This window comes from Neurospora crassa, linkage group III (genome assembly GCF_000182925.2).
Source record: "Neurospora crassa OR74A linkage group III, whole genome shotgun sequence".
NCBI classification, from domain to species: Eukaryota; Fungi; Ascomycota; class Sordariomycetes; order Sordariales; family Sordariaceae; genus Neurospora; species Neurospora crassa.
In genome coordinates this window covers 3,480,370-3,506,775 of record NC_026503.1, presented here as the reverse complement: position 1 = coordinate 3,506,775, position 26,406 = coordinate 3,480,370, and the positions used below count along the sequence as shown (strand labels likewise).

Below are 26,406 nucleotides of genomic sequence, written 5' to 3'. Positions count from 1 at the left end.
GTAGAAACTTGGGAAATCCAGAATCGAGCCCCCCCAGTAACTCCCTTTCCTGGCGCAGATATGTGGGCAGTTTAACGTACAGATGTGTGCTTATGGTGACATACGAGCGCCCGCTTGTTAAATTGAAAGAAATCCCCTCCTGGAAAAAGCACAGAGTGAAAGGCCCAGTTGACAGTCTCCCGCTCAAAAACATTACCCTCCACGTTAACTTGCATACATTTCAATGCACCGAATCGGACTTGCATTATACAGAACTGCTCACATATCTGTGCCAGGAGAGGGAATTACGGGGGGGATCGATTCTGAATTTCCCGAGTTTCTACGGTAGCTTTCAAGTTTCTCCTGGCATTTATTTTGTCTTTTACTTGAAATGTGGTGTAATCTGTTGTCTTCCTCTTTAACCTTCCACTCTGCAAAAACAAATAAGACCAGACCCAGAACAATTTGGAATCCCATCGTGTAAGTTAGTATGTGTGTCCAACCAACAAAGTGCTGAACCTATACTGACTCCCTCATTACCTAAAAGTTCCTCAACCTGCTCCAGCAATAACCATCAAGACCGGCATCACCAACCACACCGTCATCGCCACGGCAAAAATGGCCTTCATACGCCCCGTCAAGATCCGCTTCTTCCCCCGCCTTTCTCGAGTCTCCCCTTGTTTCATGCTCTGGGGTTTCTTATTCTCAGTTTTGTTGACTGCCTCTCTAGTCTCCTTATTCTTTCCCTGCCTCTTTTTTGAATGTATCACTACTCCCAACAACAACAACAACACCGAGGATGACATCAAGCCCTCTGAAGGACCCGAATTCTTCTTCGACCGCATCGCCCACGTCCAGCACAGCCATGTCCTCCTTGCCTCCCCTACTATCGCTGCATCGACGACGACGACGACGACGACGACGACGACGACGACGACGACTTCCAATACCACCTCGGCACTCAAAGTCCTCATCACCCGCTTACCCCACCCAGACCAGCTCCCCACGGGCCCTCCATATCCATCGCCGCCAAAACCCCAAAGACCGCCTCGACAATGACGGCTTTCCGCATTTCGGCGACGACGTCCCAGAATCTCGGATCTCCAAGAACGTCAACGTCCACGGCCAACCGATCCAGACGGTGCGTCTAGACGACGTCCTCCCGTTTCCCATGGGCACAGACAACTTTCCCATGGGCACAGACAACGAGATCCCGGGAGTGCTTGCGGCTTGTGCGCAACCTTGCATGAAAAAGGCGGTGGAGCTGAATACAGATTGCGAAGATTCGTTGGATATCGAGTGCACGTGCCGGCCCGAGGTGAGGGCGGTGATTGAGGCGGCGAGTGATGAGTGTTGTCGGGAGGCTTGTGATGATGGGACGCCGGAGGTTTAGTGAGTTCCTGTCTATCTCTCCTTTTGTTTTTCTCTTTTTAGTTCTTTTCTTCTCCCCTCCTTTATTCTTTTACCCTTTCACCCCCTCTCTCTTTCTTTTTTTCTTTTTTTCTTCGGCCTGTCATGGTATTCGTAAACGTGAAACTAACACACGGCAACAGCTGGCGCCCATGCTTGCACGAAGACGATCCGTTGCATTATTAAAGTGGTCTGTCATGGTCTTCATAGGTATTCTTCGTTATTATTGTCGTCGTCGTGTTCAAGACTCTCTCGAACTCAAGAAAAGAAGACTGCCCGTCAACGGACGATCAAAAACAACACAAACGACAAAGAACCACAACGAGAGACCAAAAAACGAGTCTCAGACCCTCAAATAAAGAGTATATGTACCATCGCTATCAAGAAGCTGGCCATGATGATAACTACTCTGGTACAACATATGGAGGAGACATACAACAACTTCTCCACTCCGACAAGCCAGCCAGCAAGATCCTGACGATGATGGTATTTGTATTTGTACGAGAGGCTTGGAGGGTATATCTGGTGTGTACACGAATGATTTGGAGGACACTACATAGTATCCAGCTGGAAATGGTGTTTGGAAACAAAGCCACACGGAATTGATGATGTATGTTGAAAAAGATACACGGACGTGTTATGTATGGTGCGGGTCGGTTTAATTCTGGTTATGTTATGTGAAATGGCAAATTAGAGGAAATGTAATTTGGAATGACCTGAGGAAGCACCATCAGCTCGCTTGCTTACCCTAGTGTCAAGGGAACAAGAAATAACCATCAAGTTGCGCAAATGGATTACAATATGTACGGGTCGGCCAGTGAGTATACTTTCATCTTGACTTTTTCGATACTACCACTATTATTATCCTTGAGGTGCTGTGAATGCCCAATGTGTTTTCCTAGTAAATCTCTCCAATTATATATTCATCTGGATCAGATCGACCGGAGAGGACACGCACTTCAAGTTATATTCAACGAGCAGTCCCACTCATACCACGACGGACAAAATGCACTGGAAGTAGATATTCTAATATATAATACAAAACAGGCAAAGCCCAAAGGCTGTTCCTATGTAATCGCAAGATTTATGCAAAAAATAAAGAATTTGAAACTTTTCAGCCAATTCGCTTTTCCCTTCCTTCCCTCCCTTTTCCTTGTATTTTCTTCCTTGTTTTTTTTCTTCTTCCTTTTGTCCATCCATCGCCACCTCACAACCCCAAAACCACCATCGTAGCACCAACCAACAAACCCCAAGCCATTCCCATACCCACATTCAATTCACACGCCGCCCCATTCACATATATCCCCCCTTCATTACCAGACAGGCCGCTCGTGGCCTCCACAGGATTTTCCACCGCCTTCGCGCCCGGCACCCCACCTTTGCCCTTCTTAATCTCCTTCAGGTCCGTCGCCGTGGCATTAAACCTCGTCTGCGCCATCGAGATCTCGTTGTTGTCCAAATCAAACACAACATACGCGCTGCGCAGGAACGTGTCGCCCAAGGTGTTTGCTCCCGTGCCATTACGTTCTTGGATGCCAAAGATGCAGGCGTCTGTGACGCCGTCCGGCATGCGTGGGAGTTTTCCGTGGAAGGTCCGGTTGACGATGAGCTCGTTCATGGGCACGGCAATCTGAAGCGGGGAGGAGAAGGAGAACATGACGGATTGCGACGAGGACATGAGATGGCAGGGCGCGTAGCCATCTACTTTGCCGTCGGGGTCTGTTATGTATTCGATACCGATCGCGTCGTAGAGCGGTTTGACGAGCTCACTGGGGAGATAACTGAGGGTTGAGCCGGTGTCCAAGAGAACGGCAAGGGCGAGGTTGTCTTTGGAGATCTGGGTGGTGTCATCACCGTTGCCCTTGTCGCTGGAGGAGGACTGGGACTGAGATAGAGACAGGCCGGTCATGGTGACCATGAGGTTCTTGTACGTGCCCTTTTCTGGGGTTTGAACGGGTAGGGTGAGCAGGTCGCCCTCGTACTTGGCGGCGTCGACGCCGCCGAAGAGAATGGTACCCGTGAGGGCATCGAGGTCATTGAGCCAGATGGAGTAGGCGTTGGAGTTGATCAAGCCGTCGGCGACCATTTGCGCCGGAAGGTTGTTATAGGCTGGCAACCCGGCACGGGTTTGCACTTCGCTCAGGGTGTACCCTATACCGAGCAGTCCCTGCGCGTTAGTTGAAGAGTAGCCAATGCCAAACTGCAGCCGGTTCAGTTTGGTGTTGCCGATTGTGAAAGTATCGGAGGCATAGTCCCCTCTGGCGCCAGACCCATCCACATACTTGATGTCGAAATGATTGCTGATGTACTCATAAGTAGACGAGTCATTGGCTAGGTAGGTGCCGGAGTATTCGCATGGTTTGTCTTCATCTTGACAAAGAATCGAACTGGGAGAATTCACCCAAGTATCACTTGAGCCTGTGTCGAGATGTAGGGAAAGATTCCTTCCGGGTGTACCAATGGTCACATTGACATAGTATCCACCTATCTGAACCGTGGTATTAGCCAAATTTTCAAGCAAAGTATTAGAAGGGTAAATCATACGACATTGTCTAATGCGACGTCATTCATTCCTCTCCTTTGTAGCTTGTCTCGGGCAGCAGGTTTTGGGACTGACAATCGTTCCGTCTGCAGACTGACCATCTTTGGGGTATCTGCATCTTGCTTTTGTCGAATGGCGAAGGCTTCCGTTGTTGAGAGAAGGGATGCCGTCAAGATCCATTCCCATATCGTCGTTCTCTTCATCCTTATTTTCTGTTTTTTTTTTTTTTTTTTTTTTTTCTCTTTTCCTTTTCGATCTGTTTGGTCGAAGAACGATATTGACGGTCTCCAAGAATCCAACTTTCAAGATCCGACAAAGCCCACTGATGCAATAACCTAAATATATGTAGATGCTAATACAATACAGTAAACCAAAAAGGATTTGTGACAAACGGAAAAAGGAAGCTGGCAAGGTTCAGGAACCAGCTGCGCTATCGGGTAGGTAGTGCAAATCAGAAAAAAAGTAAACACATAAAAAAAGAAAAAAAAGAGAAAAAGAAAAGGATTCGAATGTATCTGAAAACACTCGGATAATCGTGATGCAAGTAAGACTAAGTGAGCTCTTCAACGTAGGCCAAGGATTTGAATACGTCCAATAAGAACCAAACCACAAGAGATTCAGGCAGACCTTGGTCAAGTTAAGAGTGTAAATGGCACGTAGGGTACACAAGACAGTCCCAAAGATCGTACTGTCTTGAGTGACAACCAACACCTCGTCCCTGCGTTGCGTGACCGAATTAGTATAAGAAAAAGAAGAGGGGAAAGGGGAGATAAAATTGGACGAAGGTAAAGGCTTAGCAAGAAAAACAAGAAGAAAGCTGTGACAACTATATCAGATGAGAAGGGAAGCCACATGGACACTTTTTGTCCCATGTGGGTGAATATGATGAGATGACAGAAGTACGATAGTGAGAACGAAAAGTCTACCGGAGATAGAGGTAGATGTAGAGATGAGGCAAAGCCGGGCACAGTCAACAGGCCAGGACGGGGGTCATTGTTGGAGGCAAGAGGATAGGCGGGAGGGGTATTGGAGAAGAGAAAGGCTCCACGAAGTTCCGGCCCCCTACGCGGATGGGATCCATCGACAGGGGCTGGGACAGGACTGAAGAATGGATGAATGATGTGAACGGCTTTGGGGCAAAAATGAAGGCAATGAGGGAATCAACCACAAAGTCGTCAAAAGGAAAGTGCCTCCAAGTAGCTAATGTGAAGGTAAAGAGCTTGGCTTGTTCATATCTGATTCGGACTCCTGGCGATTCGACGTCGAGAAGGCTGCACGAGGAACAGGAGACAGGCCCCGATGAAGGCTGTGTATGTAGATTAGACCGATCCTGGGCGTCTTCGGCGGCGGCAAAGGCATGTTGCGTAGCCTCATGTACGCAGAAGGCAAAGCAAGGATCCGGTGGACATGAACCGGGTGCACCTAGGTAGTGCTGCGGAAACGTAAGCCGTTGGAACGAGGCTGATGGATTACACAATCTGCAAACTGTGCAACGCGATTCTGTTCCAGATGTCTTTTGACGACGAGAAACGTTGTCGGTTCGGCTGAGTCGAGGTGGACTTTCCCCTTGGTGAAGATGCTGACGAGGTGGTCAACGGACATAAGCAGCAACGGACGAAATGGAAGAAGAAAGGAAAAAGTGGGAGAGCGTATCCGAAACCGACGACTGACGATCACTGGCCCAGTGTTGGCTTCCATCCATGCTACCTTCCTTCGACTGTTGGGACGGAAGAAGCTTCTTCCTGTGGAAAACAAGCCTGGAAGTTGGATGCCAAGGTGGAGCTGCCAGAGCCGGATCTACCATAATTTCTGCGATTTTGATACTACACTCTGCTGGCGCCTGGATTCCATCAGCGGCATCAGGGAGCTGAATGGTCGAGATGGAGATTCGACAGGCCATCTGGGTAGGCGAATTACGACGCTCTAGTCCCCTCCCTGAACCGATAAGGGGATGAAAAGGTAGTGTACAGAAGGAAGGACCAGTTCAGACGAAGAAAGGCCCTGTTTCTGGAATCGCTGGTGAAATAATTATGGATCGGTGTTCCTGTTCCCTCTGATTTTACCAGAGAGTGTAACACAACAAGATTGCGCCAGAGCCTTGGGACCTGAGCTATACCTCTTATGGTCTGTGTCAATGATCAATGGAAAGACATGCCCTGGGCATGGGAGGAAGCAACCTATGGAACGTCGGGACGGGAGGCCGTTTTCCAATTGTCTTAGCGATGGGAAAATGCACGATTTCCCATGGATGTGTTAGTGACGCTTAAGACTAGCGGATGTAGCCAACCTTGGGCGGCCTTGTTAGCGACCGTTAACAGCTTAGCTTGATGACTTCAAGTTATGTAAGTAGCCTGGTGATAGCCTTCACAGGGGCCAATTTCCGGTAATTTGCACGTGTTTGTTAGTGCCCTTGTCCCCTGGTAGTGGAGACCAATTTTGCGGCCGGTGGAGATTCCATCCAGAAAACCACGCTTGTTATAGTACTCCTTCTCCCGCAGTCCTTTGTTCAATTCAACCGCAAATCTTTTGATGCGACGGTTACCGAAAAGCGCACTGTTGTCTGGACTTGGACGTGCAGAGCACACGGTGAAGCAGTTGCTGTAAGGCGAAAGGACGGACGGATTTCGGGTTCGGCTTGACCGCATAGCCCTACGTACTTCGAGACGCTGTAGGTTTGTGGTGCACGTCCAGCAAGAGCAAGGAGGGTATGCATGGCCGCCGTTCGAAGCAAAGGGGAATCTGGAGGATTTGCAGGTTCATGCCCATAGTCGTTATCGGGATGATGACTACATGCCCTTCAGGTGTGAAGGTTGAGTTTTCCGGGGATGACGGCAAGGTATAGGTGTTGGCGGCCTTGATGGTACTATTGAGTATCCCAACCTGCCGTTATCCAGGCAATGACATGTCATCTTGGGCATCTCGAGGTTGGTCTGAGTACGAGATATCGGAGCCTCGATACATATCATCTTCTTGGCGGTTAGAGTCGACGAGTAAGTTCGGGTCGAGAGGTTTAGTAGAACAACACCATTGGCGAGCCGCTTAGGATCTACCATAGATATGGTGCTCACTGTTGTCAAAGTCCAAGAAATTCCCTCGCTACCAACGGGCTACCGACGGACGCATTGTGTAACCAAGCTGAATATTGCCTAACAATGTTTCACAAATAAGGCTGTTGTGGAACATGAGAGCCGCACGCTTACACCAACAAGGGAAATGAGAAAGACACTCCATGAATCGATATGACGATCGTCATCAGACAGCAAAAGATTTTTCACCTCACCAATTAAACTCGCATGAGGCTGAGGGGAAGCTACGGACATGCCTCGGTTTAATGTACAGCCGCCATGGTTCGGCAAGTCTGACCCGACTCGGTGAGACAGAGCTAGAGCAGAAAATAGAAAAGATGAAAAGAAAAGAAAAATGATGCAAAGGTCAGGATGGTCGGCTGAATGGAGGTCGAGGAGGGAAAACAGCTGATGGCCAACTGAAAGTTGGAAATGTCTTGGGAAGGTGCAGTGGAGGAGGCTCATTCTCCAAGTGTTATCACATAACAAATGCGACCGCCTGCTTTTAGATCTCCAAAGAAACTGAAGTAATACCACATTCCACTGTGATCATGATGGGTTTGGTCGACAAAAGTACCCGTTGGTATGGTGGTGGCTTTGTGTCTGCCAGCCGCCATTGAAATCACTTTCACAGCCATAAACTCGTAGATATCCAGAATCGTTTCAACAATAATAATTCTATGCCAAAGCTAACGTGTATACTCTCCAACAACCTACACCTAGAGTCTCGTAGACATAACAAGACAATCCCTTCCGACATCACCCTTTCACCAGCTATTTGATACTTTTGATGCTCTTCTCCAGTTCCTTCACACTCTCCCTCACCTTGGGGCAGTAATGTCTCCTCAACAGCTCGCCCTCCCACACCGTCGACGCGAATGGGTTGCTACCCTCCACTGTCGCCGCAAGTGGCTTATAAGTGCCGTCGCCCTTCCTCTCCTCCGTATTCCAGAGCGAGCTGATCTTCCTGCCGTGCGTGTGGAGCACGTCGGCGAGCAAGCCGAGAAGCGCCTGGGCTGACTTCTCCGGCACCTGGAGCGATCCGGACATGAGCTGCTTCGTGAAGGCGGCCAGACGGAGCGGCGCCACGGAGCGGATGTTCCAGGGCGGCAAGAGGATGCCGCTGAGACACTTGACGAGCAGGACGGTGGTGGTCTGCAAATTGATGCGGTTGTTGCGGCGCACGCTGTTTTGGAGCTGGAGCGACTGGGCGCCGAGTTCAAGATCCGGGTTAACGGAGAGAGAGAGGAGGGACTGGAAGAGGTGGGTGATGAAGAAGGAGAGATCGAGGTGAAGGTCCGAGCGGGCGTTATGGGCGTCTTGGCCCTCGAGAAGAGCAAAGGCGGTGACGGTGCAGAGGAGGGCTTCGCGGCTGGTGTCACGAACGAATTCGTGCTCGTCGTCTTCATCCTCTTCCTCTTCCTTGTTCTCGTCGTCCGACTCGTCCTCCTTGTTGGCGTCCTTTTCACTGTAGCGGATCAGGTCTTTTAGGGCCTCAAGGAGATCACCAAAAAAGTCCTGGTTAATCAGGTGGGAGTATCTGGCGAGACCTTCAAGACAGGCACCCATGAGGTTGGGAATACGCATCTTGAGGATGCGGAAGTACGAGGCGAAAACCATCTTGAGCGTTTCGGACTGCATCCGCTCTCGCTCCTCGTAGCTCACAGCTGCGTCGGCGTGGGCCATGACCTTTTCAGCCTCCTTCTGCTCCTTAAGAAGCTTGCGCTCACGCTTGGTGCGGAACTCCTTCTTCTGCTTCGGCTTCTTGACCGACCCATCGTCCTGCTTCTCCACCGTGTCTCTGGAAGCTTTTCCGGAAAACTCGCTAAGCAAACGCAGGTGGAGGAACAGGTTCAGGATGCTCTCGTCAACCTGGTAGTTACGAGCCTTCATCATCTTTGTGAGTACTGAAATGGCCTCCATGGCGGGTTGACCATCCTCATCCTCGTGAAACAGGGTCTCGAGAGCGGTCCGGCACTTGATAAAGTCTTTATCGATATTTCTGTAGCTCAGCTTCTTGATGAGAATCTTGAGAAGCTCACCGCGGAAGTTGAAGTGCGGTACTGCGTTCAAAAGGGTGCAGGCGCAGGTAAGGGCGATGCTGGAAATGGGCTGCTTGGACTTGTCGCGAATCGATCCACCGGCGAGGGCAGCAAGGGTCTTGATGTATTGGTAGTAGCCGGTCACCATGGCCTGTTCATAGACGCGTAGCCGCTTGACATCCTTGGACAGCTTCTCTTTGGCAACATCCTCCGAAGCCGGTCTTATCCTGTAGCCGGGAATGACATCCTTGTAGACGGTCATCTGGACAACAATGGCGAGCTTCTTGATGGCGAGAAGGTCCGACTCTCCAATCTTGGCGAGCGCCTTGAAAGCACCCGGATGCTCCTCTGGGTCTTCATTGAGCTGCGTTGCGATCTTGGCCATTTCCTCCTGGGCTCTCCTGATCTGTTCACGCTCGGGAATCTTGGGTGCTTCTGGCTCGGGCTGAGCCTCCTCCTCCTCAGGGGCCTCCTCCCCTTCACTCTCCAACCACTCGGCATCGCTCGCAATCTCGGCGTCTTCCTCTTCCTGCGTCACCCAGGTTCCCTCGGCAACTCTGATGGGCAGTTTCGTGGCATCGGCGACCTTCTTCTCCTTCTTCTTCTTTCCTTTCCTGGGGCGGTTCTCATAGTCCTCCTCGAGGTTCCAGCTCTGTGCACTCTTGAAGAACTGCTTTTGAATTTTGACGTCGCTGGTTGCTGCGCCGTCCGAGGACTGGCCTCCCTCGGTCAGCTTCCTCCGCTTGGAAGGATGGGAAGACATGGTGGTGGCTGGTGATGGTCTGTGCAGTTGGAGGGTTGTGAGATGATGTGAAGTGAACCTGAAACACTGAGTGTGGGCGGCTGATCGATGTGTGCTGAAGACAGACTGAAGTGAGACGGGAGCGAGCGGTGTTCTGGAGTGGAGATGGATGGGTATCGATTGTTTGTTCTTCACTGAGATGAGGAACCGCTCAGGAACATTTTCCAAACTTTTTGGACCCTGGCTGCCAAAGCTGGGGGTCTTATCGGCGGGATGTGGTTGGTTTAGCTTTCTTATCGGACCCCACCGCTTGGGGAAAAAAAAGTTGCTGAACCATGAACGGCCATCGATTGACTGCACTTTGAGTTTTGCGGTCGAGTTCAGTTGCTTGCGCTGGAGCTTCGAGTGGCCGCACCTCCTCCTCCAAGTTTGAATTCCCTTTCCTTCCATCCATCCAAATAGGAACCCACCGACGGGGCACTCTCCGAAAACATCAACCTCGTCGCAGCAAAGAGAGACCGCGGCACCTAATCTCTTTCTCGACCACTGTACACACATCCAACCTCCCGTAATCCCAGTCTCTACCCCACGATACACAATCGAGACTGCACTCTTCCCCGTCTCCCACCACGCGCCGAAAGGCCGATCGAATTCCCACTTTGCGACGCGATCGAAATATCGACGTCGACTCTCCTTGACGATAGTACCATACGATAACCATAAAGCCGAATCGTAGAAACCAACACCCAACCATGTCGTCTTTGGCCTCCCAGTTGGCCCAGATCGCTGCCAACTCGCGGTCGACCCTCAACACCAAGGTCCTCAAGGCCGCCCACTCCAAGTCCCTGATCTTCGAGCCCCGCGTTGCCGCTACCCAGACATACCCCGAGATCTACTCGATATGCCTCGAAGGCTTTGAGGAGCTGTGCAACCTTGATTCGCGCTTCACCAAGTTCACCCAGTCGCTATGGAGCCCACAAAGCCAGGAGGCCGACAGGACACAGATGAGCGCCGCTGAGAATGCCGCCCTCGATAAGCATGTCGAGGCCTTCCTCCACCTGTGCGGCAGCAGGTTGCGTCTCATGCCCACCATCAAGGCCATCGAGTGGTTGATCCGCCGGTTCCGCGTTCATGAGTTCAACACGGCTGCTCTCATCGCGACCTTCCTCCCATACCATACCATCCCGGCCTTTGTGACCTTGTTGTCCATCCTGCCCGCCAACATCCCCAAGGAGTACCGCTTCCTCGACCCCTACATCCGCTCTCTGACCGCGCCCCCTCGCGCCGCCATTGTTCAGCAAGCGACGAACCGCCCCGAGCTGCTTACCGCCATCTCCCAGTACACTCTTGACTCTTGCAAGTACCAGATGGAATACCCTGGCCTCATCTCCTTCTGGGGTGGTGTCATGGTTGAAGCCACCAACGGTCTGCTCGACAAGTACCGTTCCGGCAGGAGAAGCATCCAGATCGAGAACGACAACGCTCTCATGCAGCAGCTTGGCCCGGTCCTCAGCGATGCCATGGTCATGAAGAGCTCTCCCGGTCTCCAGATTGCCAGCTACATGGTTGTGACGATTCTGGCTGCCAAGGGCGGTCTTGCCGACAACGCTCTTACGGCCTTTATGGACCAGCTTGTCCACGGCTGGACGCCTGAAACGATGCGTCCTGGTCTCGTCACCCTCTGCATCATCTCCCAGCACCGCTCCGCCAAGCAGCTTTCTGCCAGAGTCACCAAGGCCCTCCTCAAGGTTCCTGAGGTTGCCTCCGTTATGAACGAGATTGGCAAGGACCACCGAGTCGATAAGCTGGCCAACGGCCTAGCGCTTGCCTTGGTCGACAGACTCCACAAGAAGGGCGATGTTCGCAGCCTGCCTGTGGTCAACTCGCTGCTCCTTGGCAACGTCCTCCGGGAGAAGCAGATCAAGGTCGTCTACAAGTCTCTATTGGTTGCCGCCCACAGAATTAACGACCAGGTTGATCAGGATGGCGCAATTCGCAAGGAGCTTGGCACTGTTCTGGTCAGCTTGTCCCAGGCTGGTGGTGAGGTTGGCGATATCGTCCGTGCTACTATCGACGAAGTTGACTTCGACATTGATGCTCTCGAGTTGACTCTTGGCGCCTCCATTCGCCCCAAGCTCGCCGTTGAGGATGCGCCCGAGGCCGCTGCTGAGGACAACAACACTCCAAAAGTCGACAAGGAAGCCCAAGTCGCGCAGAACTTCGAGAAGCTCTCCAAGCTCAAGCCCCAGACTGCATCGTGCTTTGCCGAGGAGCCTCTTGATCTTCTCGAGGAGCTTTACTCGCTCTTCTTGTCTGTCGCTGCCAACGAGAGTAACCTCCAGAAATTCGACGAGGCCCCTGTTCTCAGCCGCCCCCAGGCCCCTACCAAGCTCTTCTATGCCAGCTTCTATATGCGTCTGTGGTGCGGTTCTCTCCCGACTTTGGCCAAGGTTGCTGCTCTTGACCGTGTCAAGAACCTCCTGAAGGATGAGGAGTTCGCCACGTTGGACTTCCAGGCCGTCGTTCCCTATGCCATTGTTGCTCTCAGCGATCCTGCCAAGAAGGTCCGTCGTGCCGCTGCCGAGCTGGTCACCGTTTTGGGATCTTTCTACGAGACCAAGCCCAGCAAGGCCCGCCGTGTATGGGGTTCTGAGGGTCTCTATGCCAAGAATGCTGCTGTCAACTGGCTAGACTTTGATGCCACCAAGTCGCTCATCCATTCCGTCCTCATTCCTTCTCTCGAGGAGTCCATCCTTCACGAGGACCACATCTTGGCTGCCCTCACCAACGCCCTGGAGAGCTCCAAGTCCAAGGACGGCGATAAGAAGCACCTGTCCCACTCTACCAGATTTGCCATTTTCAAGTTCCTTTCTAGCCATGTTGTTGGAACACCGCTGATTGCTGTCAAGCTGAGACTTCTGCAGTCGCTTAACCAGATCAAGAGCATCTCCGGTACTTCTAGAACCGACCTGCTCCTTTCTCTCTTGCAATGGTGGGCCCGCCTGTCCGAGGCTGAGGCTCAGCAGCTCCTCGCACGGGAAGCTGTGGATGAGGCGTCTGTCAACAACGCCTTCGTTGATGTCGTCATCGCCAACAACGAGGCTGGTCTCAGGCTGATCTTCGAACTCATCCGCGATTCCAATGTTATCACCCGCAACGGGCTCGTCCAGTCGCTCTTCAGCCGCGTCCAGAAGATCTGGTCTTCCATGAAGGCTGAGACTCAGTTCTCCACCGCTCGCGCTCTGCTCACTCTTTCTCAAGCCGTTCACCCTACCTCTTCCGAGCCAGACGTTATTGCCACCGAGGCTACTGATGTTTTGCATAAGGTTGAGCTGACTACTGATATCCTGCTTGACTTCCTCGAGTCTCTTTACGATGATATCAAGAAGGCTACCGAGAAGCCGGCGACCAAGCGCAGACGTGTTGGCTCTTCCGAGAAGAGCGTCGACTCGCAGAGCCCTGCCGATGTTAGTGCCAGTCTCAGCAAGGCCACCTTTGTTCTCGAGCTTGTTCAGGAGTCGGAGCCTGCCAAGCATCCCGAGCTGCTTCCCAGTCTCTTCACCACCCTTTCCGAGCTTCAGCACCTCCGTACTGTTGTTGGCTCTGAACTTGGTTACCTCCAGAGCCTGGTTCTCAGTAGTCTGCTTGCCATGATGCCGGCCTACAAGGACAGCAAGGAGCTCACTATTGACCCCGCGGCTGGTCACGGTGACATCCTTGCCTCCTGTATCCAGCGGTCTTCCAGCCCCACTGTCATCAACGCTGCTCTGCTGCTGGTTGCCAGCCTGGCTCGCACTGCGCCTGATGTTGTCTTGCACAGCGTTATGCCCATCTTCACTTTTATGGGCAGCTCTGTCCTCAAGCAGGCTGATGATTACTCTGCTCATGTTGTCAACCAGACCGTGAAGGAGGTCATTCCTCCTTTGATCGAGACCTTCCGCAAGAGCAGGAGGAACCTGGTTGCCAGCACTGCCGAGCTTCTCACCAGCTTCGTTGTTGCCTACGAGCACATTCCTTCTCACCGCAAGCAGGATCTCTTCATCACTCTTATCGAGAATCTTGGACCCGAGGACTTTCTCTTTGCTGTCCTTGCCATGTTTGTTGACAAGTATGGCGCTACTGATAACATGCTTGCTTTCACTACACAAATTATCGGCTCCTTCTCGGTGGAAATCCAGCTTCAGACCCTCATCAAGCATTTGGATCTCATCAGCGACATTTTCAAGCCCAAGCCTGTCCTCTCCGCTGCTTTGCTCGCCAAGGTTGACTCCAACTCCGAGCAGGATGTTGTGAAGCTTGCTACGAAACAGCTTACCCTCCTCCCGAAGTTGCTTGTCAACCGTCGGCTGAGACACGAGATCTCTGGATTGGCGGAGAAGGATGATATGGAGTCCGTGAAGATCCGCGAGCTCTATGCCCAACTCCTCGAGGGCGTCCTCACCCTGGCTGGTACCGTTAAGCCAAAGAAGGACACTCTTTACACGCGCTGCGCCGAGGCGCTCTCCAACCTCCTCAACCTGCTCTCCATTGCCGAGTTCATCAAGAGTGTTGAGGCTCTTCTTGACCGTCCTAACGTCATTTTGCGCCAGAAGGTCCTCCGTGCCTTGGAGCGCCGCGTGGACAGCGAGAGCATCAACAACCCCAAATCGAGGGAGGCTTTGCTTGCTTTCTTGCCCCAGCTAACGGCTGTTATCCGCGAGTCGGACGACATGAACTACAAGCACACCGCTGTCAACTGCGTCGACAAGATCGCCGAGAAGTATGGCAAAAAGGATCTCGATGCCGTTGCCGCTGCTGCCGCCACCATTGCCGGCGACAGCTGTCTTGGTCAGCCGTCTCAGGAGCTCCGTGTCATGGCTCTTCTTTGCCTTGCCTCTCTCGTGGATGTTTTGCAGGATGCTATCGTCCCTGTCCTGCCTATTGCCATCCCCAAGGCTCTTGGCTGCCTCGAGGAGAGCATCAAGGCCGAGAAGCCCGATGGTGCACTGCATAACGCTGCCTATGCCTTCATGGCCGCTCTCGCTCAGCACATTCCTTACATGATCTCGGGTGCCTACCTTGACAGACTCCTTGTCTGCTCCAACGCTTCTGCTGCCGCTGGTTTGAACGAGGAATGCCGCGACAGCCGGACCGACTGCCTCCAGTTTGTCGCCAAGCTCATCGAGGGCAAGGTACTCTTCACTGCCCTGGAGAAGAACTGGGCCAATGCTGCTTCTTCTGGATACTTGGTAAGTCTTTCTCCTGTCACCTCTCATCCCTGTTATATAGTCTAACAATCTCCAGGCTCTTGAGGAGTACCTCCACGTTCTCGGCACCGCTCTGGACAAGCACCCCAAGTCCTCCATCGCCAAGAACACCACCCTCTTCACTGGCATCTTCCTCAATGCCTTTGATCTTCGTCGCAGCGGCGTCCTCTCATCTACCCAGGAGCTGGAAAAGATCGAGCTCCTCATCAACGAGACCTCTCTCAAGATGATCTACAAGCTCAACGATGCCGCCTTCCGCCCCATGTTCTCCCACCTTATGGAGTGGTCCACCACCGGCCTACCCAAGTCCGACTTGGCCGGCAAGGCCCAGCGCCAAGTCAGCACCTACGGCTTCCTGCAGCACTTCTTCGAGAACCTCAAGTCCATCGTTACCTCGTACGCCTCGTACATTATCGACTCGGCTGTCAAGATTCTTTCTGCGCCCCTTACTAGTGACGACGTCCTCAAGACTCTCCGCTCCCGCGTCCTTCGCACTCTCACCAAATGCTTTGAGCACGACCAGGACGGCTTCTGGCAGGCGCCCGCCCACTTCAACGCCGTCGCGCCCGTACTGGTTGCGCAATTCGGCCACGCCGCTGGCGCTGACAACTGCACCAACGATTTGGTGCTTGCCGTTGTCGAGTTGGCTGCTGCCGCCGACAGCAAGGAGCATCACAAGGAGATCAACTCGGCGCTGCTCAAGCACCTGCGGTCGGAGCAGGCGGCCGTCAGGTTGGCGGTCATCAAGTGCGAGCAGGAGCTCACTGCTAGACTGGGTGAGGAGTGGCTCCAGAGCTTGCCGGAGATGTTGCCATTCATTAGCGAGCTGCAGGATGATGATGACGAGGTTGTGGAGAGGGAGAACAGGAGATGGATTGTGGGCATTGAGGAGACGCTTGGTGAGAGCTTGGATAATATGTTGCAGTAAAGGGTTACGAGGGTTGGAGTTGGTTATTGAAAGAGTACATACTGTGACTACTGGTCACGGGAAAACGTTTACATGTGGTATATGATCGATGTCTTTGGCCATGTTGAAGGTAAAGGATATATCCTGAGGATGGATGGGACTATGTGTAGCATTTGCATTTGTAACTGGCGTTAGATATAAAAAAATCATGGTTGGGTTCGGTGTGAATAGATATGCAATGATCATTGAAAATGTTGTTAGTTGTGCTTGAATCGTGTCCTGTGAAATCGTCTATTTCTCGCTCACTGAGCATGCATGCAGAAACTTGTTCAAACCAAGATGTGTCGCAAAGAGGAATATATCTCCCCTTCTTGGCCCTGTATCCTTCCGCTCTGGGTATCTTCGCTCCTCTCCTCTCTCCGCCACTGCGCAATCTTTCCCCAGCGGCAGCAACGGCAGCAACAAGCCCCCAACCTCAAACTCCTCTTTCTCCTCCCTCAACGAACGTACTTGCTCATAAACCGCCTATGGAAGTCGCTCCTCAACAAATCATTGACAAACTCCTTCTTCTTATTCCTATCGTCCACACCCCTCGCCTGGTTCTTGAAGACCACGTCGTCGTCCCACCTCCTCTTGACCGTAAAGTCCGGCTTGTTCAGCAGCGGGTTCCCGAGCGCTATGTCCTTCTCGCGCTGTTCTTCTTCGGCCTTTTGGCGCTCAAGCTCCTCGCGCTCGCGCTTCTCTTGACGCTCGCGACGCACGCGCTCGAGTTCCCGCTGGAGTTCGGCTTCTTCGTCGTCTGAGTCGGAGTCGGAGTCGGAATCAGAATCGGAGGAGTCTGAAGAGGCGTCGTCGTCATCTTGGTTCTTCTGGGCTTTTGGTGATTTGGCATCGGCGTCATCGGCATCCGCGTCGTCGTCATCAACATCATCAGAAGAATCATCCGCATCAATCTCCCTCGTCAACTCTAATATCCTTCGTCGCTTCGCTTCTTGGTCTTCCTCCTCTTTGTTGTGATCACCGCCCGTCAAAGCCAATGGGCGCTTGGTTCCCGCCTTCTCGTTATCGACATCGTCATCACCAGAGGTAAGAGCAGGTCCGCCCCTCAACTTGGCCTTGTGCGCCTCCTCGGCAGCCAGCAGCTCAGCGCGCAGGTCGCGCGTGTCGCGCTCTTCAGATGCCCCCGCAACGCCGCCTTGGCCGGGCTTGCGGAACTTGAGCTGGGTGTAGGCGGGTAGGAGACGCTGGTGGTAGGCGGGACCGCGGAGGGCTTCTTTGCCTTTGGCCTGGTTTTGAGAAGAATGGATGTTAGTGGGTGCACGAGAGGATGGCGGGATTGGTTGGGGATGAGAAGGATGAGGGTGGTGGGATGCGTACCGGGTCGAAGGTAGGTCTGTGAGCTGTGGTCATTCTGGCGGCTTGGTTCGGTTACGCAGTTCTTTTCTTGAGTTGATAGATGATGCCGGTGCGTGAGAGATGAAGCGCGCGCAATAGAGGGCGAGATGGGCCGTGATTTGTTGAGGGGTGTTGGAAGTGGAAATTGCTGCAGAGGGAAGTAAAGTTGTTCCTGATTTGAAGCAATGGCTCTGAAGTCTGAAGAAGGAACTGGCTGGCAGTAGTGGTACAAATGGATCCAATGACGCCCTGGGGTTCAGTCTCGCAGGCGCACTTCTTGACCGCCAGCGGCAAAACCCGCCAAATTCTGGCGGACTTTAGTGGCAGAAACGGTGACCATAGCGACTGCAACTGCAGCACCTACCTAACCAGTGATGTTGCCCGATTCTTTAGATCCGCAACCACGTATTTTCAAAGGGAAAAAGTAAACAAACCTCAGTCAACATGCCCAGAGAAGCAGAACCGTCAGCCAACGAGAAGGCCTTTCTCTTGAAGGCGCTTCAAGACGAACAGATTCGCCTCGATGGCCGTGAATTCGACCAATACCGTCCACTAGAGCTCACGTTTGGAGACGAATATGGCGTCGCCAATGTATCGCTTGGCAAGACAAAGTACGTTTGTGTACTCTCACCACCACCACGCATATCCTACCCCTGAGGCACCAAGATACTAACCGGGACTCCCATCTTTAGAATTCTTGCCAAAGCCTCCGCCGAAGTAACAGTCCCCTTCGCCGACCGCCCGCTCGACGGCATCTTCACCATCGCCACCGAACTCTCCCCCATGGCCGCGCCTCACTTCGAAGTGAACCGGCCCACCGAAACCGAAGTGCTGCTCTCGCGCCTGCTCGAAAAGACGGTCCGGCGCTCCGGCGCCCTCGACACCGAGTCGCTCTGTCTGGTCGCGGGGCAAAAGTGCTGGTCCGTCCGGGTCGACGTGCACGTGCTTTCGCACGACGGCAACCTGACCGATGCGGCCTGCTTCGCCGTCGTCGCCGCCCTTCGCCACTTCCGAAAGCCCGACACCAGCATGGAGAATGGCGTGCTGACGGTGTACACGCCTGCGGAGCGGGAGCCGGTGCCGCTGGGCTGGCTGCACTCGCCTTTCTGCGTGACGTGGAGTTTCTTTGGCGAGGAGGGTGAGACAGCGTTGTTGGATGCGGATTGGATGGAGGAGCAAGTCAGGGTCGCCAGTGTCACGATTAGTTTGAACAGGCACGGAGAGATCTGCCAGATCGCGAAGCTCGGGGGTGTACCGGTCGAGGCAGTTGCGCTACTGCAGTGTACCAGCGTGGCGCTGACGAAGGTGAAGGAGTTCTCCACTTACTTGGATGACAAGTTGGCGGAGGACGCAAAGAGGAGGGATAAGGGTGGGTTTATGGCTGAGTTGAGGGCGGAGAATGATCGCATTGTTGGGTGAAGCGGTTGAGGACGTAAGAGGAAGAAGTGAGATACCCAGGTACGGCCATAGAGCCAAGCAGAACAACAAGGCTGTGTGGTTGAAGGCGAAACCTGACGAGGATATGGGACAGCTCTACAGCTGGTCTCTTTACTTTTCTCAGTCAAAAGAGAACGGCAAGAATTGTCCAAGAGGCAAGTCACTCCGCGGAATGGGCTCTATTATTATGATGGGGGGCGCCGCGAGTGCCGTATCCTCCCTCATGTCTAAAGGGAGTTATCCCGTTAGCGGCGACCGAAATTGCCATCTAACGTTACACAGTGTATCTCGCCATCAGCTCAGTCCCCAAGTCCTCATCTGCCGCTAAAGCTGCCAGATGAATGAGGTGAAAGCATTGGCGCCAGGTAACCACAGGGTCCTAGCCTCTATCTCTGGACGCAATGAGCTCCAAACTTTAGTTTAGACCAAGCCTGAGCCCTAAATTTGCTTCTACGCCACTCCCCCCACGATCCAATCTTGCCCGAATCTGAAGTGATTTGATCTGATGGCAGGGTAATCTCGCGTGATGGCAGGGTGTTGTAGGTCTTTTTGGAAGAAACCTGCGTGATCACGTACCGCTCCTGGCCTAGTTCTTAAGTCTTCCAGGAAGCGATATTGATCCTCGACGGCAGGCAAGATCCAAGCATTGCCTGCCGAACCCAAAGGGAGGATTTGGCTCCCACATAGAATCCTCTGCCCCGGCGCTGTCGATGTTCGTCGATATTGGTCGCGAACGTGGGTTATGTCATGAATTGGTCTTTCATCATCAACCGCTCCCGCTTCTCACCGCATAACCGGCGGCCTCGACTCCTTGTTCCACTTTACCCTTGACCTAACCCACTCCACCGCCTCCCTCACGCCCGTCCCCGTTAGTGCCGACACCGGCAACACCCTCGAGTCTCTGATACTTGCGCTCTTCTCGCCCTCGAAGACCTTCTTTACCAAGCCTTCCTTGATCCGCACCACCTCTACGCAGTCTTCCCGGTCCTGCTTGTTCGCCAATATCAACAGCGGTACGCCTTCTGTCTCCGAGTGCTGCAACACATCCTCCAACACCGCCCGACACTCGTCCAGCCGCCCGTTGTTCTGATCGCGCTCGATTTGGCCGTCGCCGATGTCGGTGCTGTCGATGATGAAGATGATGGCGTGGCAGGACGAGTAGTACGAGTGCCACAGGGCGCGAAGGGAGAGCTGGCCGCCGACGTCCCAGAGCTTCAGGTACATGTCGGGAAGGGTGATGGTGGAGACATTTTGGCCGACCGTAGGAACCGTTCTCAACTTGGGCTCGGGCTGGTCGGGGTGGAAGAGAGCCTTGACTTGTTCGTGAAAGGTGGTCTTTCCGGCGTTGTCGAGGCCTAGGAGGATGACGGAGTATTCTGCAGGCGAAAAAAAAGGGAGAGGTTAGTGTTGTTGGTCGTTGCAACTATGGGATGAGATGGAAAGGAAAAGGGGCTAAATGGGATGGGAAGAGGAAGCTAACCCTCTTTACTGGTCGCTAATCGGTAGAGACCCTTTGCTAGGTGATACATGTTGGCAATAGTTTCCGGAAGCTGACAAGGGCGTGTGAAAAGGTAAGATAACAGATCGCAAAGCTGTATGAGCTAGGTGTTCGTGAAGAATCTCTTACGATATTATAGGTACGTAGTATGTAGAGGTAGTGTACAGAAGACTTCCTGGCGCATCAGCCCGGATCGGGACCGTGTCTTCCCCAGACTTGTCAAACGCGCCGGGGGCGATCACACAGCGTCGAGGCCCCACACACACAGGTCTCTAACGGCCTGGCAGGGGCATGCCATCCCAAGTTTAGCGGCTTCGGTGGGTTTCTGGCCTGAAACGTGGACCGCTAGGGATGGATCAGCCCGATAAGATAAGAGCCCGCGGGGAGCTCTCTGTGTCGTCATAGGCCACCTAGTTTCACAGCATCACGCCAGGCCGCTTCCAGCTTCCATTCTCCCAAACCAACCCATCAGATTTTTTTGTTCTTCTTTCCCTCTCTCTCTCTCATGGCACAGTAATCAGTTAGATATCGGAGAACATATTTCCAGCCTTCGCCATGGCTCCCGTCGCCCTAGAATCCGAGCCAAGGTACGTTACGACTTTGCGCCATCACCTAGATACGCCCAAGTGACGCCGAGGTTGCGCGTTGGTGAAAGCAAGATAGTGGAAGCCAAGTTACAGTAGGTAAGCTAACTTGGACACTTCTGCAGGTATCTACCTTTGGTTCTGGCGGCATCGCATATAACAGTCCCTATCTATCTCACTTACATCATTGGCTTGGGCCTCTACCGATCGTATGCCCAACTGGGCCCAGCCCAAGACACGCGTGGCCGGATATCGCAACGACAAAAGCTAGTGACAGTGTTCGGCAGTTTGTCACTTCTGAGTCTAGCATCTGCCATCAAGTCCGGACTGGAGTATCTGGCCCTCTCATACAAAGTATGGGCATCCGAACGAGGCATCCCCCTTCTGCAAACCCTATCCGGTGGCTTCAGCCTCAAGAACCTCACACCCGAACATGTCCGCGCTTGGTTGAATGATACGCCGCTCTACCTCGATGCTCTCGAAATCATCGCAGAAAAAGCCCGGAGATTGTGGTGGGGACAACAGCTCGACCTGGCAATGGTCTCATGGACCATGTTGCTGGTGGTTGAAGGTCGCAGGAGGAAGATCCCGTTTCTTTGGGCGTATGCACTGCTTGCGCATCTGGTAAACCTCTCTTTTGCGCAGAACTTGTTCTACGTTGCTATGCTCTTGACTCCTGTGCCCATTGGTAATACCCACATGTCGAGGTATGGTTCACGATCGGTATTTCCAACTATTCTACAGTCTGGGTAACTAATGACCATGTAGACTATCGAAGCTCCTCACTCGTGCGTTCCCACCGAAACCAACCAACTGGTTCCCGAAGCCCGCCTTCTTCCACATCCTCCTCGTTCTCAACTATGCGGTTATGCTCTGGGCGCCCCGAGCCGCAGGAACCATTCACTTTCCTACAGCCGTTGCGATTTCCAAAGCATTGTCTATTACGCCTCTGGTTCTGCCAGCCATCATGCCCAAGTCCTGGGGAAAGATCCAAGCCGAGCCACACGACAGCTACAGTTCCTTCACAAAACTTTTCAACGTCATGTCTGTCGCCAGCCTCCTGCTACACGGCAAGACATCTATCGCCGCTCTGTGGGACAACCTCCCCGGCTCGTACAAGCACCGCCACAGCGTTCGAATCCCCTTCGACATTGAAAAGCGATCAGCATGGGAACGAAGCACAACCGCCATGGAAAAGATTCTAGGCTCAATAAATGACCATCCGGCCGTCGCAGCCGCCGGCAAAGATGTTCTCCTATGCGCCTTCAGCCTGGGTATTTGGGCGGCAGTTCGCGCCTTGGACGTAGATCACATGCTTAGGGCGGTAGCACCGTTCTACGGAAAGAAGTCGGAGAGGAAGGAACTCCCCGCTTCCAACCCAAAGGCTGTGGAAATGGGCAGCACAGAACCCTCCGAGTCGATTTCGGAAAGCGAACCCTCGCGCCCGAGCTCGTCTTCGGGCTTGACCATGAAGCTTAGGGACCGTGGCAAGCACGTTAGCTCGAAGCTTGCGGAGGCTCTTAGTGCCAATGGTAACACGGATACTAGCCCGAAGGAAGCGCCGAGGAGACGGGGGAGACCACGCAAGATCAAGCAAGAACCGACACCGGAGCGGGAGCTGGGAACCATTGACGAGGTGGCTGGTGTACCTGATGCGGTCAGTGACTCGACTTACGAGCCCACACCGGCGGTCAAGGCACAAGCTGTGGAGGGTGATGTTTTGCCGGATGATGAGTTTGATTGGGAATCGGCGGCTCTTGCATGGGGTTTGACTGCGCTGGGAGGACTGGGTGTCGGCTCGTCGGCTGTCTATGGGGCTGAGTGCGTTTCTCGTTGAGGCTGTGGGAAGGAGGCTTTCTTGAGCACCGGCGTTTACGGAATGTGAACGAGGTAGTATATGAGCTTGAAGGATCCGGATATATTCGACGTAGATCTAATCTGAAGTGTTATCTACCTTCCCCTTATGCTTGTTATGGTTCGGTATTGCGAATTTTTGGGCTGCTAGGAAGAGGGGATAAGAGAAGGTTACTGAATCACTGTTGAGAAAGACAAGCGCTTGAAAGGGTAGGACACACTATCAACCCAAACGTGAATTGTTCATCCGAGAGACTGATCTAACCTGAGGGTATAGTAAAGGTAAAAAAATTGTTTAACAAACCATAACTCCTTTTCGGCTACCTTGTTGGAGGAAATGCTGTCAACGAGAGCATAGCCCTGGGGAAAAAAACATGAACACAAAAAAAAAAAAAAAAAAAAAAAAAAAAGAGAGAGAGAGAGAGGAAGAGAGAAGAGAAAAGCCAATCCGAAGAACCCACGCCCTCTATAGGTAGTATCAGACATCCTGATAAACACATTTTTCCTCAACGCCAAACCTGCAAATATGACTCCATGCCAGTCTGCCTTTTACTCTTTTCCCCCACAACACTAACTTGCTCTCGACTCCCTTCTCTGAAACTCCTCGGACATACCCTGCCGACATACGCCCTTTCTTACAAACTTATCCCCTTCACCTCAAACATAACACATAACCAAAACGGGCCCCTCCTTCCCCACCAACTTCTGATTATACACATCCATCACCACCGAGTCCCAATCGGCATCACTTCTCACATTCCGTGGGCAGCCGGCCGACAGGACATGGATGTACGGAGAAACGCTAGTTCTGCCGCAGATGGTCCCGATGGTGTTCATAATGTACGTGTAGAACCCACTTCTCACAATGGGCGAGAGGGAGTGCTGGTACGTCACGGGCGGGCTGACGTCTTCGTTGGTCGAGCGATTCTTCATGTGCACGTGGTAGGTCAGGTCGGCGTCGTCGGGGACGTCGAGGACGAAGGTTGCGACCGGGACTGGACCTGTTGTTGCTTGTTGGGCTACTTCTTTCTCGCAGCCCTTGGCGAACTCGTCGTGCGTGCGCTTTCGAGTGCCGGTGAAAATCAGGTCTTCGTTCGTTTTAGGGGTAGCGGTTGAGGTCGCGGTTGGTGTGGAGTTGTTGATTGTGGGGACTGGAGTATCGGTTTGGGTAGTGCTGGTGGTTGTGATACTCGGTACGCTCGTATTGATACATACTGGGGTGGGAGCAGATGTGACGGTTTGGGTGGCGGTAGTTGTGTTACCTGGTACTGTCGTCTGAACAGGAGTTACGGTGGTGGTAGCCGTGGAAGCTATGGGAACAGGAGCGGCGATTTGAGTGGTCTTGGTTGCGATAGTTGGCACCTTCGTCTCGACAGGAGCCACGGTGGTGCTTTCCAAAACCGGTGTAACGACGCCAACAGAAGCCGTACATGACCCCGGGATGGGGACTGATACAGGAGTTTTGGTAACTTTAGGTTCGCTCGTGGTCTCGATCTCCATTGGTAGAGCGTTCTCTGTGACAGTGCTGGAGGGGTTCTCAATCACAGGTGTCGTAGTCGTGTTGCCGTATATTTCCAAAGAACCCGGCGCCCCAGTCTCGACACTTTCCATCACAGCTTGCAAACTGGTGCTAGAAGTCGTTGTTGCAGTCATCATTACACCTTCGGAGCATGTCTCTGACCCTTCAGAACCCGTTTCTGGCGAGGCAGTGGTTGCTTCCGGTGAAAACGCTTCCAGCTCGGCAACTGGCGCGGGTGAAGATACGGATGCCTCAGAGGGTTCTGGCGACAGCAAGGCGGTCGGGTTGTTCCTTGCCGCGTCCTTTTCCTTTTTTCGAAAGAAAACTTGTTGCTGGTAAACAATGCGATAGAGGAGCCCCATGAAGTGGACCATAATACTATCAACTCCAGTTAGCAGCTGTCCTTCACCAAGGAGGTATTTGAGGTCTTTGACAACTTACATGGTCGAGTCTCTGGGCCATATAGTTTGGCGCCTATTTCCAGGCGAAACATAGCACTCTGTCGAACCGAACCATTTTTCTCCCCAACCGGTCGTGAGCATATAATATGCGGCACCTCCCAACATAATCTTCATGCCCCTCACATCCCCCTGGGTCTTGTGGTAAACAAGGCTCTGGAAGACGGAGTTCAGCACAAAGTCCTTCATCTCCTTGTTGAGCTCTTTCCCCTGCCAGTCATTGAGTTCGAGGCGTCGATAAAGTATCGACAATCTTGAATTCCGGTCTGCAAAGTTATCAGCACGAGTCCAACCAAGCTTCAAGTGATTGGGGTGAGAACGAACTTACCAAGGGTGATATAGTCCAGAAGAATCGGGAGCTGGTTCGGGTAGAGATCGATACGCCCCGTAATGGTTGCTCCTCGATTGGTGTAGCAGTGACCGTAGCGAAAACCGGGGATTTCGCTCACCCGAATGTACTGATTGTCCGCAGGAGCTGGTGATTCGTTGTCCGGGGAACTGGCAGGAGGAGTGAGGAGGTTTGGGTCATTGGCTTGTGGTAAGGCATTGGCCCCGGGGAGACCGGCATAAGGCTCTTGAGCTTGTGGAAGGCTGTCATCCAGAGGAGGACTAGAGTTCGGAACACTGTCCTGTGCAGGGATCTCGGGGTGGTCTTGCGAGATGGATTGTTGTGGAGGCTGTTGTTGAGAGCCTTCGCCCTGCGGGGGGTCTGAGACTTGGTCAACCATCCCGTTCAGTAAGAGCTCAGGTCTTTCCATCTGCGCAAGAGCAGCCTCTATGTCTGCGTCGTCAAACGTGACCTCCCCCAACCAATCCAACGACTCCAACGACAGGGCGGGCTCGGGGGGTAAATCTGAAGGAGTCTGAGTACTAACCGCTGGGCCACCTGAAGTGTGTCCATCCTGAAGCGAAAAGGGACTTGCAGGCGGATCAGGGGCACTGGGCATACATTGTCCTTCCTGCTGTGCAACCAGGTCATCTTGACCGTCCGTGAAAGGCGGGGTTAGGGCCTCAAGGAGTTCGAGCTCGTCAGGTGTGAGGTCAGTGGGACATAGCGTGGGTAGGTCTTGGTCTTGGAGTTGTTGGCTTGGTTGGGGGCCGGTGGTTGTTGATGCTGATGGTTGGGGCAGCGTCAACTCGACCGACCCCGGCTCTGGGGCATGATCTGAGGCATGCTGTGATGGTGGTTCTGGGTGTTGGTCGTCGTCCTCTGATTCGGAAAAGAGCGAATGCAAATCATCATCAGCAGCGTCCCCAAAGAGCGAATCGAGGTCAGTGTCGACAACGTCGTTCTTGTTCTCCCTCTCGTTGTCCTCGGCGGCAAGGAACTCCTCCTCCAGGTTGGAGAAGAGGGGGTCCTGCTCAGAGTCCAGAGAGACAGAGCCCATGATTGAGATGGCAACTCTTACACATACAGGATTCTGTCGGCGACCAAGTCCAGAGTTTGCAATAAAAAGTGCAACCGGACAGTCAACCGAGGCGCGCGACCGGCCGAGTCACAGCGACAAAAGGTGCAATGTCGAGTGATTGATAGTTTGCGATCGAGTTTGCAGCAGCACTCAAGCAGCAAAGTTCGAAGTCGCAGTCGCAGTCGCGGATGAAGGGCCGCAAGACTTCAGATGAAGATGAAGTCGACGTGCAGGGTCCCGTCCGGTCGAGAAAATAATGTGGAGCCCCACGTCAAGATAAGCCATTGCAACAAAGGCTTCAGTTCTATCCACTGTTGCC

General features: G+C 53.0%; 9 protein-coding genes across 10 annotated transcripts; 4 read left to right on the top strand and 5 right to left on the bottom strand.

The window, feature by feature from the left end:
- Window positions 1–597: 597 nt before the first annotated feature.
- Window positions 598–1,575, top strand: NCU00339 (hypothetical protein; the record flags this gene model as incomplete). The annotated part of the gene is made up of 3 exons (XM_952717.1): window positions 598–831; window positions 947–1,371; window positions 1,533–1,575. The coding sequence occupies 3 exons, from the start codon at window positions 598–600 to the stop codon at window positions 1,573–1,575; spliced, it is 702 nt and encodes a 233-aa protein (XP_957810.1).
- Window positions 1,576–2,555: 980 nt separating this feature from the next.
- On the bottom strand, window positions 2,556–4,454 carry NCU00338 (aspartic proteinase). Its single transcript, XM_952716.3, has 2 exons — window positions 3,934–4,454; window positions 2,556–3,877 (listed from the first exon to the last, which is right to left on the bottom strand). The coding sequence occupies exons 1-2, from the start codon at window positions 4,132–4,134 to the stop codon at window positions 2,597–2,599; spliced, it is 1,482 nt and encodes a 493-aa protein (XP_957809.3). The 5' UTR covers window positions 4,135–4,454; the 3' UTR covers window positions 2,556–2,596.
- Window positions 4,455–7,640: 3,186 nt separating this feature from the next.
- Window positions 7,641–9,966, bottom strand: NCU00337 (nuclear export protein Noc3). Its single transcript, XM_952715.2, has one exon. The coding sequence runs from the start codon at window positions 9,799–9,801 to the stop codon at window positions 7,771–7,773; it is 2,031 nt and encodes a 676-aa protein (XP_957808.1). The 5' UTR covers window positions 9,802–9,966; the 3' UTR covers window positions 7,641–7,770.
- A 199-nt stretch (window positions 9,967–10,165) lies between these two features.
- NCU00336 (U3 small nucleolar RNA-associated protein 10) lies at window positions 10,166–16,026 on the top strand. The gene is made up of 2 exons (XM_952714.2): window positions 10,166–15,008; window positions 15,064–16,026. Exons 1-2 carry the CDS (start codon window positions 10,533–10,535, stop codon window positions 15,952–15,954), a joined length of 5,367 nt encoding a protein of 1,788 aa, XP_957807.1. The 5' UTR covers window positions 10,166–10,532; the 3' UTR covers window positions 15,955–16,026.
- Window positions 16,027–16,088: 62 nt separating this feature from the next.
- NCU00335 (pre-mRNA-splicing factor cwc15) lies at window positions 16,089–17,508 on the bottom strand. The gene is made up of 2 exons (XM_952713.2): window positions 17,311–17,508; window positions 16,089–17,219 (listed from the first exon to the last, which is right to left on the bottom strand). The coding sequence occupies exons 1-2, from the start codon at window positions 17,341–17,343 to the stop codon at window positions 16,431–16,433; spliced, it is 822 nt and encodes a 273-aa protein (XP_957806.1). The 5' UTR covers window positions 17,344–17,508; the 3' UTR covers window positions 16,089–16,430.
- A 195-nt stretch (window positions 17,509–17,703) lies between these two features.
- Window positions 17,704–19,230, top strand: NCU00334 (3' exoribonuclease). Its single transcript, XM_952712.2, has 2 exons — window positions 17,704–17,939; window positions 18,021–19,230. Exons 1-2 carry the CDS (start codon window positions 17,773–17,775, stop codon window positions 18,745–18,747), a joined length of 894 nt encoding a protein of 297 aa, XP_957805.1. The 5' UTR covers window positions 17,704–17,772; the 3' UTR covers window positions 18,748–19,230.
- On the bottom strand, window positions 18,820–20,438 carry NCU00333. Of its 2 annotated transcripts, XM_011395517.1 has the most exons (3): window positions 20,393–20,438; window positions 20,246–20,315; window positions 18,820–20,141 (listed from the first exon to the last, which is right to left on the bottom strand). In XM_011395517.1, exons 2-3 carry the CDS (start codon window positions 20,292–20,294, stop codon window positions 19,549–19,551), a joined length of 642 nt encoding a protein of 213 aa, XP_011393819.1. In that variant the 5' UTR covers window positions 20,295–20,315; window positions 20,393–20,438; the 3' UTR covers window positions 18,820–19,548. The 2 variants fall into 2 exon arrangements, with proteins under 2 accessions (XP_011393819.1, XP_011393818.1); XM_011395516.1 differs by having other exon boundaries at window positions 20,246–20,410.
- A 265-nt stretch (window positions 20,439–20,703) lies between these two features.
- Window positions 20,704–22,971, top strand: NCU00332 (hypothetical protein). The gene is made up of 3 exons (XM_952710.3): window positions 20,704–20,850; window positions 20,973–21,554; window positions 21,616–22,971. Exons 1-3 carry the CDS (start codon window positions 20,819–20,821, stop codon window positions 22,682–22,684), a joined length of 1,683 nt encoding a protein of 560 aa, XP_957803.1. The 5' UTR covers window positions 20,704–20,818; the 3' UTR covers window positions 22,685–22,971.
- A 196-nt stretch (window positions 22,972–23,167) lies between these two features.
- NCU00331 (hypothetical protein) lies at window positions 23,168–26,172 on the bottom strand. The gene is made up of 3 exons (XM_952709.2): window positions 25,007–26,172; window positions 24,662–24,944; window positions 23,168–24,598 (listed from the first exon to the last, which is right to left on the bottom strand). Exons 1-3 carry the CDS (start codon window positions 26,064–26,066, stop codon window positions 23,359–23,361), a joined length of 2,583 nt encoding a protein of 860 aa, XP_957802.1. The 5' UTR covers window positions 26,067–26,172; the 3' UTR covers window positions 23,168–23,358.
- Between the last annotated feature and the right edge of the window lie 234 nt (window positions 26,173–26,406).

Coding starts and splice junctions, on each gene's coding strand:
- NCU00338 (XM_952716.3), bottom strand. CDS start 4,134: ATGAAGAGAACGACGATATGGGAATGGATCTTGACGGCATCCCTTCTC. Junction 3,878..3,933: donor ACGTCGCATTAGACAATGTC/GTATGATTTACC, acceptor ACCACGGTTCAG/ATAGGTGGATACTATGTCAA.
- NCU00337 (XM_952715.2), bottom strand. CDS start 9,801: ATGTCTTCCCATCCTTCCAAGCGGAGGAAGCTGACCGAGGGAGGCCAG.
- NCU00336 (XM_952714.2), top strand. CDS start 10,533: ATGTCGTCTTTGGCCTCCCAGTTGGCCCAGATCGCTGCCAACTCGCGG. Junction 15,009..15,063: donor CTGCTTCTTCTGGATACTTG/GTAAGTCTTTCT, acceptor AACAATCTCCAG/GCTCTTGAGGAGTACCTCCA.
- NCU00335 (XM_952713.2), bottom strand. CDS start 17,343: ATGACCACAGCTCACAGACCTACCTTCGACCCG. Junction 17,220..17,310: donor ACAGACCTACCTTCGACCCG/GTACGCATCCCA, acceptor TCTCAAAACCAG/GCCAAAGGCAAAGAAGCCCT.
- NCU00334 (XM_952712.2), top strand. CDS start 17,773: ATGCCCAGAGAAGCAGAACCGTCAGCCAACGAGAAGGCCTTTCTCTTG. Junction 17,940..18,020: donor GTATCGCTTGGCAAGACAAA/GTACGTTTGTGT, acceptor TCCCATCTTTAG/AATTCTTGCCAAAGCCTCCG.
- NCU00333 (XM_011395517.1), bottom strand. CDS start 20,294: ATGTATCACCTAGCAAAGGGTCTCTACCGATTAGCGACCAGTAAAGAG. Junction 20,142..20,245: donor ATTAGCGACCAGTAAAGAGG/GTTAGCTTCCTC, acceptor TTTCGCCTGCAG/AATACTCCGTCATCCTCCTA.
- NCU00332 (XM_952710.3), top strand. CDS start 20,819: ATGGCTCCCGTCGCCCTAGAATCCGAGCCAAG. Junction 20,851..20,972: donor GCCCTAGAATCCGAGCCAAG/GTACGTTACGAC, acceptor ACACTTCTGCAG/GTATCTACCTTTGGTTCTGG. Junction 21,555..21,615: donor GGTAATACCCACATGTCGAG/GTATGGTTCACG, acceptor ATGACCATGTAG/ACTATCGAAGCTCCTCACTC.
- NCU00331 (XM_952709.2), bottom strand. CDS start 26,066: ATGGGCTCTGTCTCTCTGGACTCTGAGCAGGACCCCCTCTTCTCCAAC. Junction 24,945..25,006: donor TCTGGACTATATCACCCTTG/GTAAGTTCGTTC, acceptor ATAACTTTGCAG/ACCGGAATTCAAGATTGTCG. Junction 24,599..24,661: donor TGGCCCAGAGACTCGACCAT/GTAAGTTGTCAA, acceptor TGGAGTTGATAG/TATTATGGTCCACTTCATGG.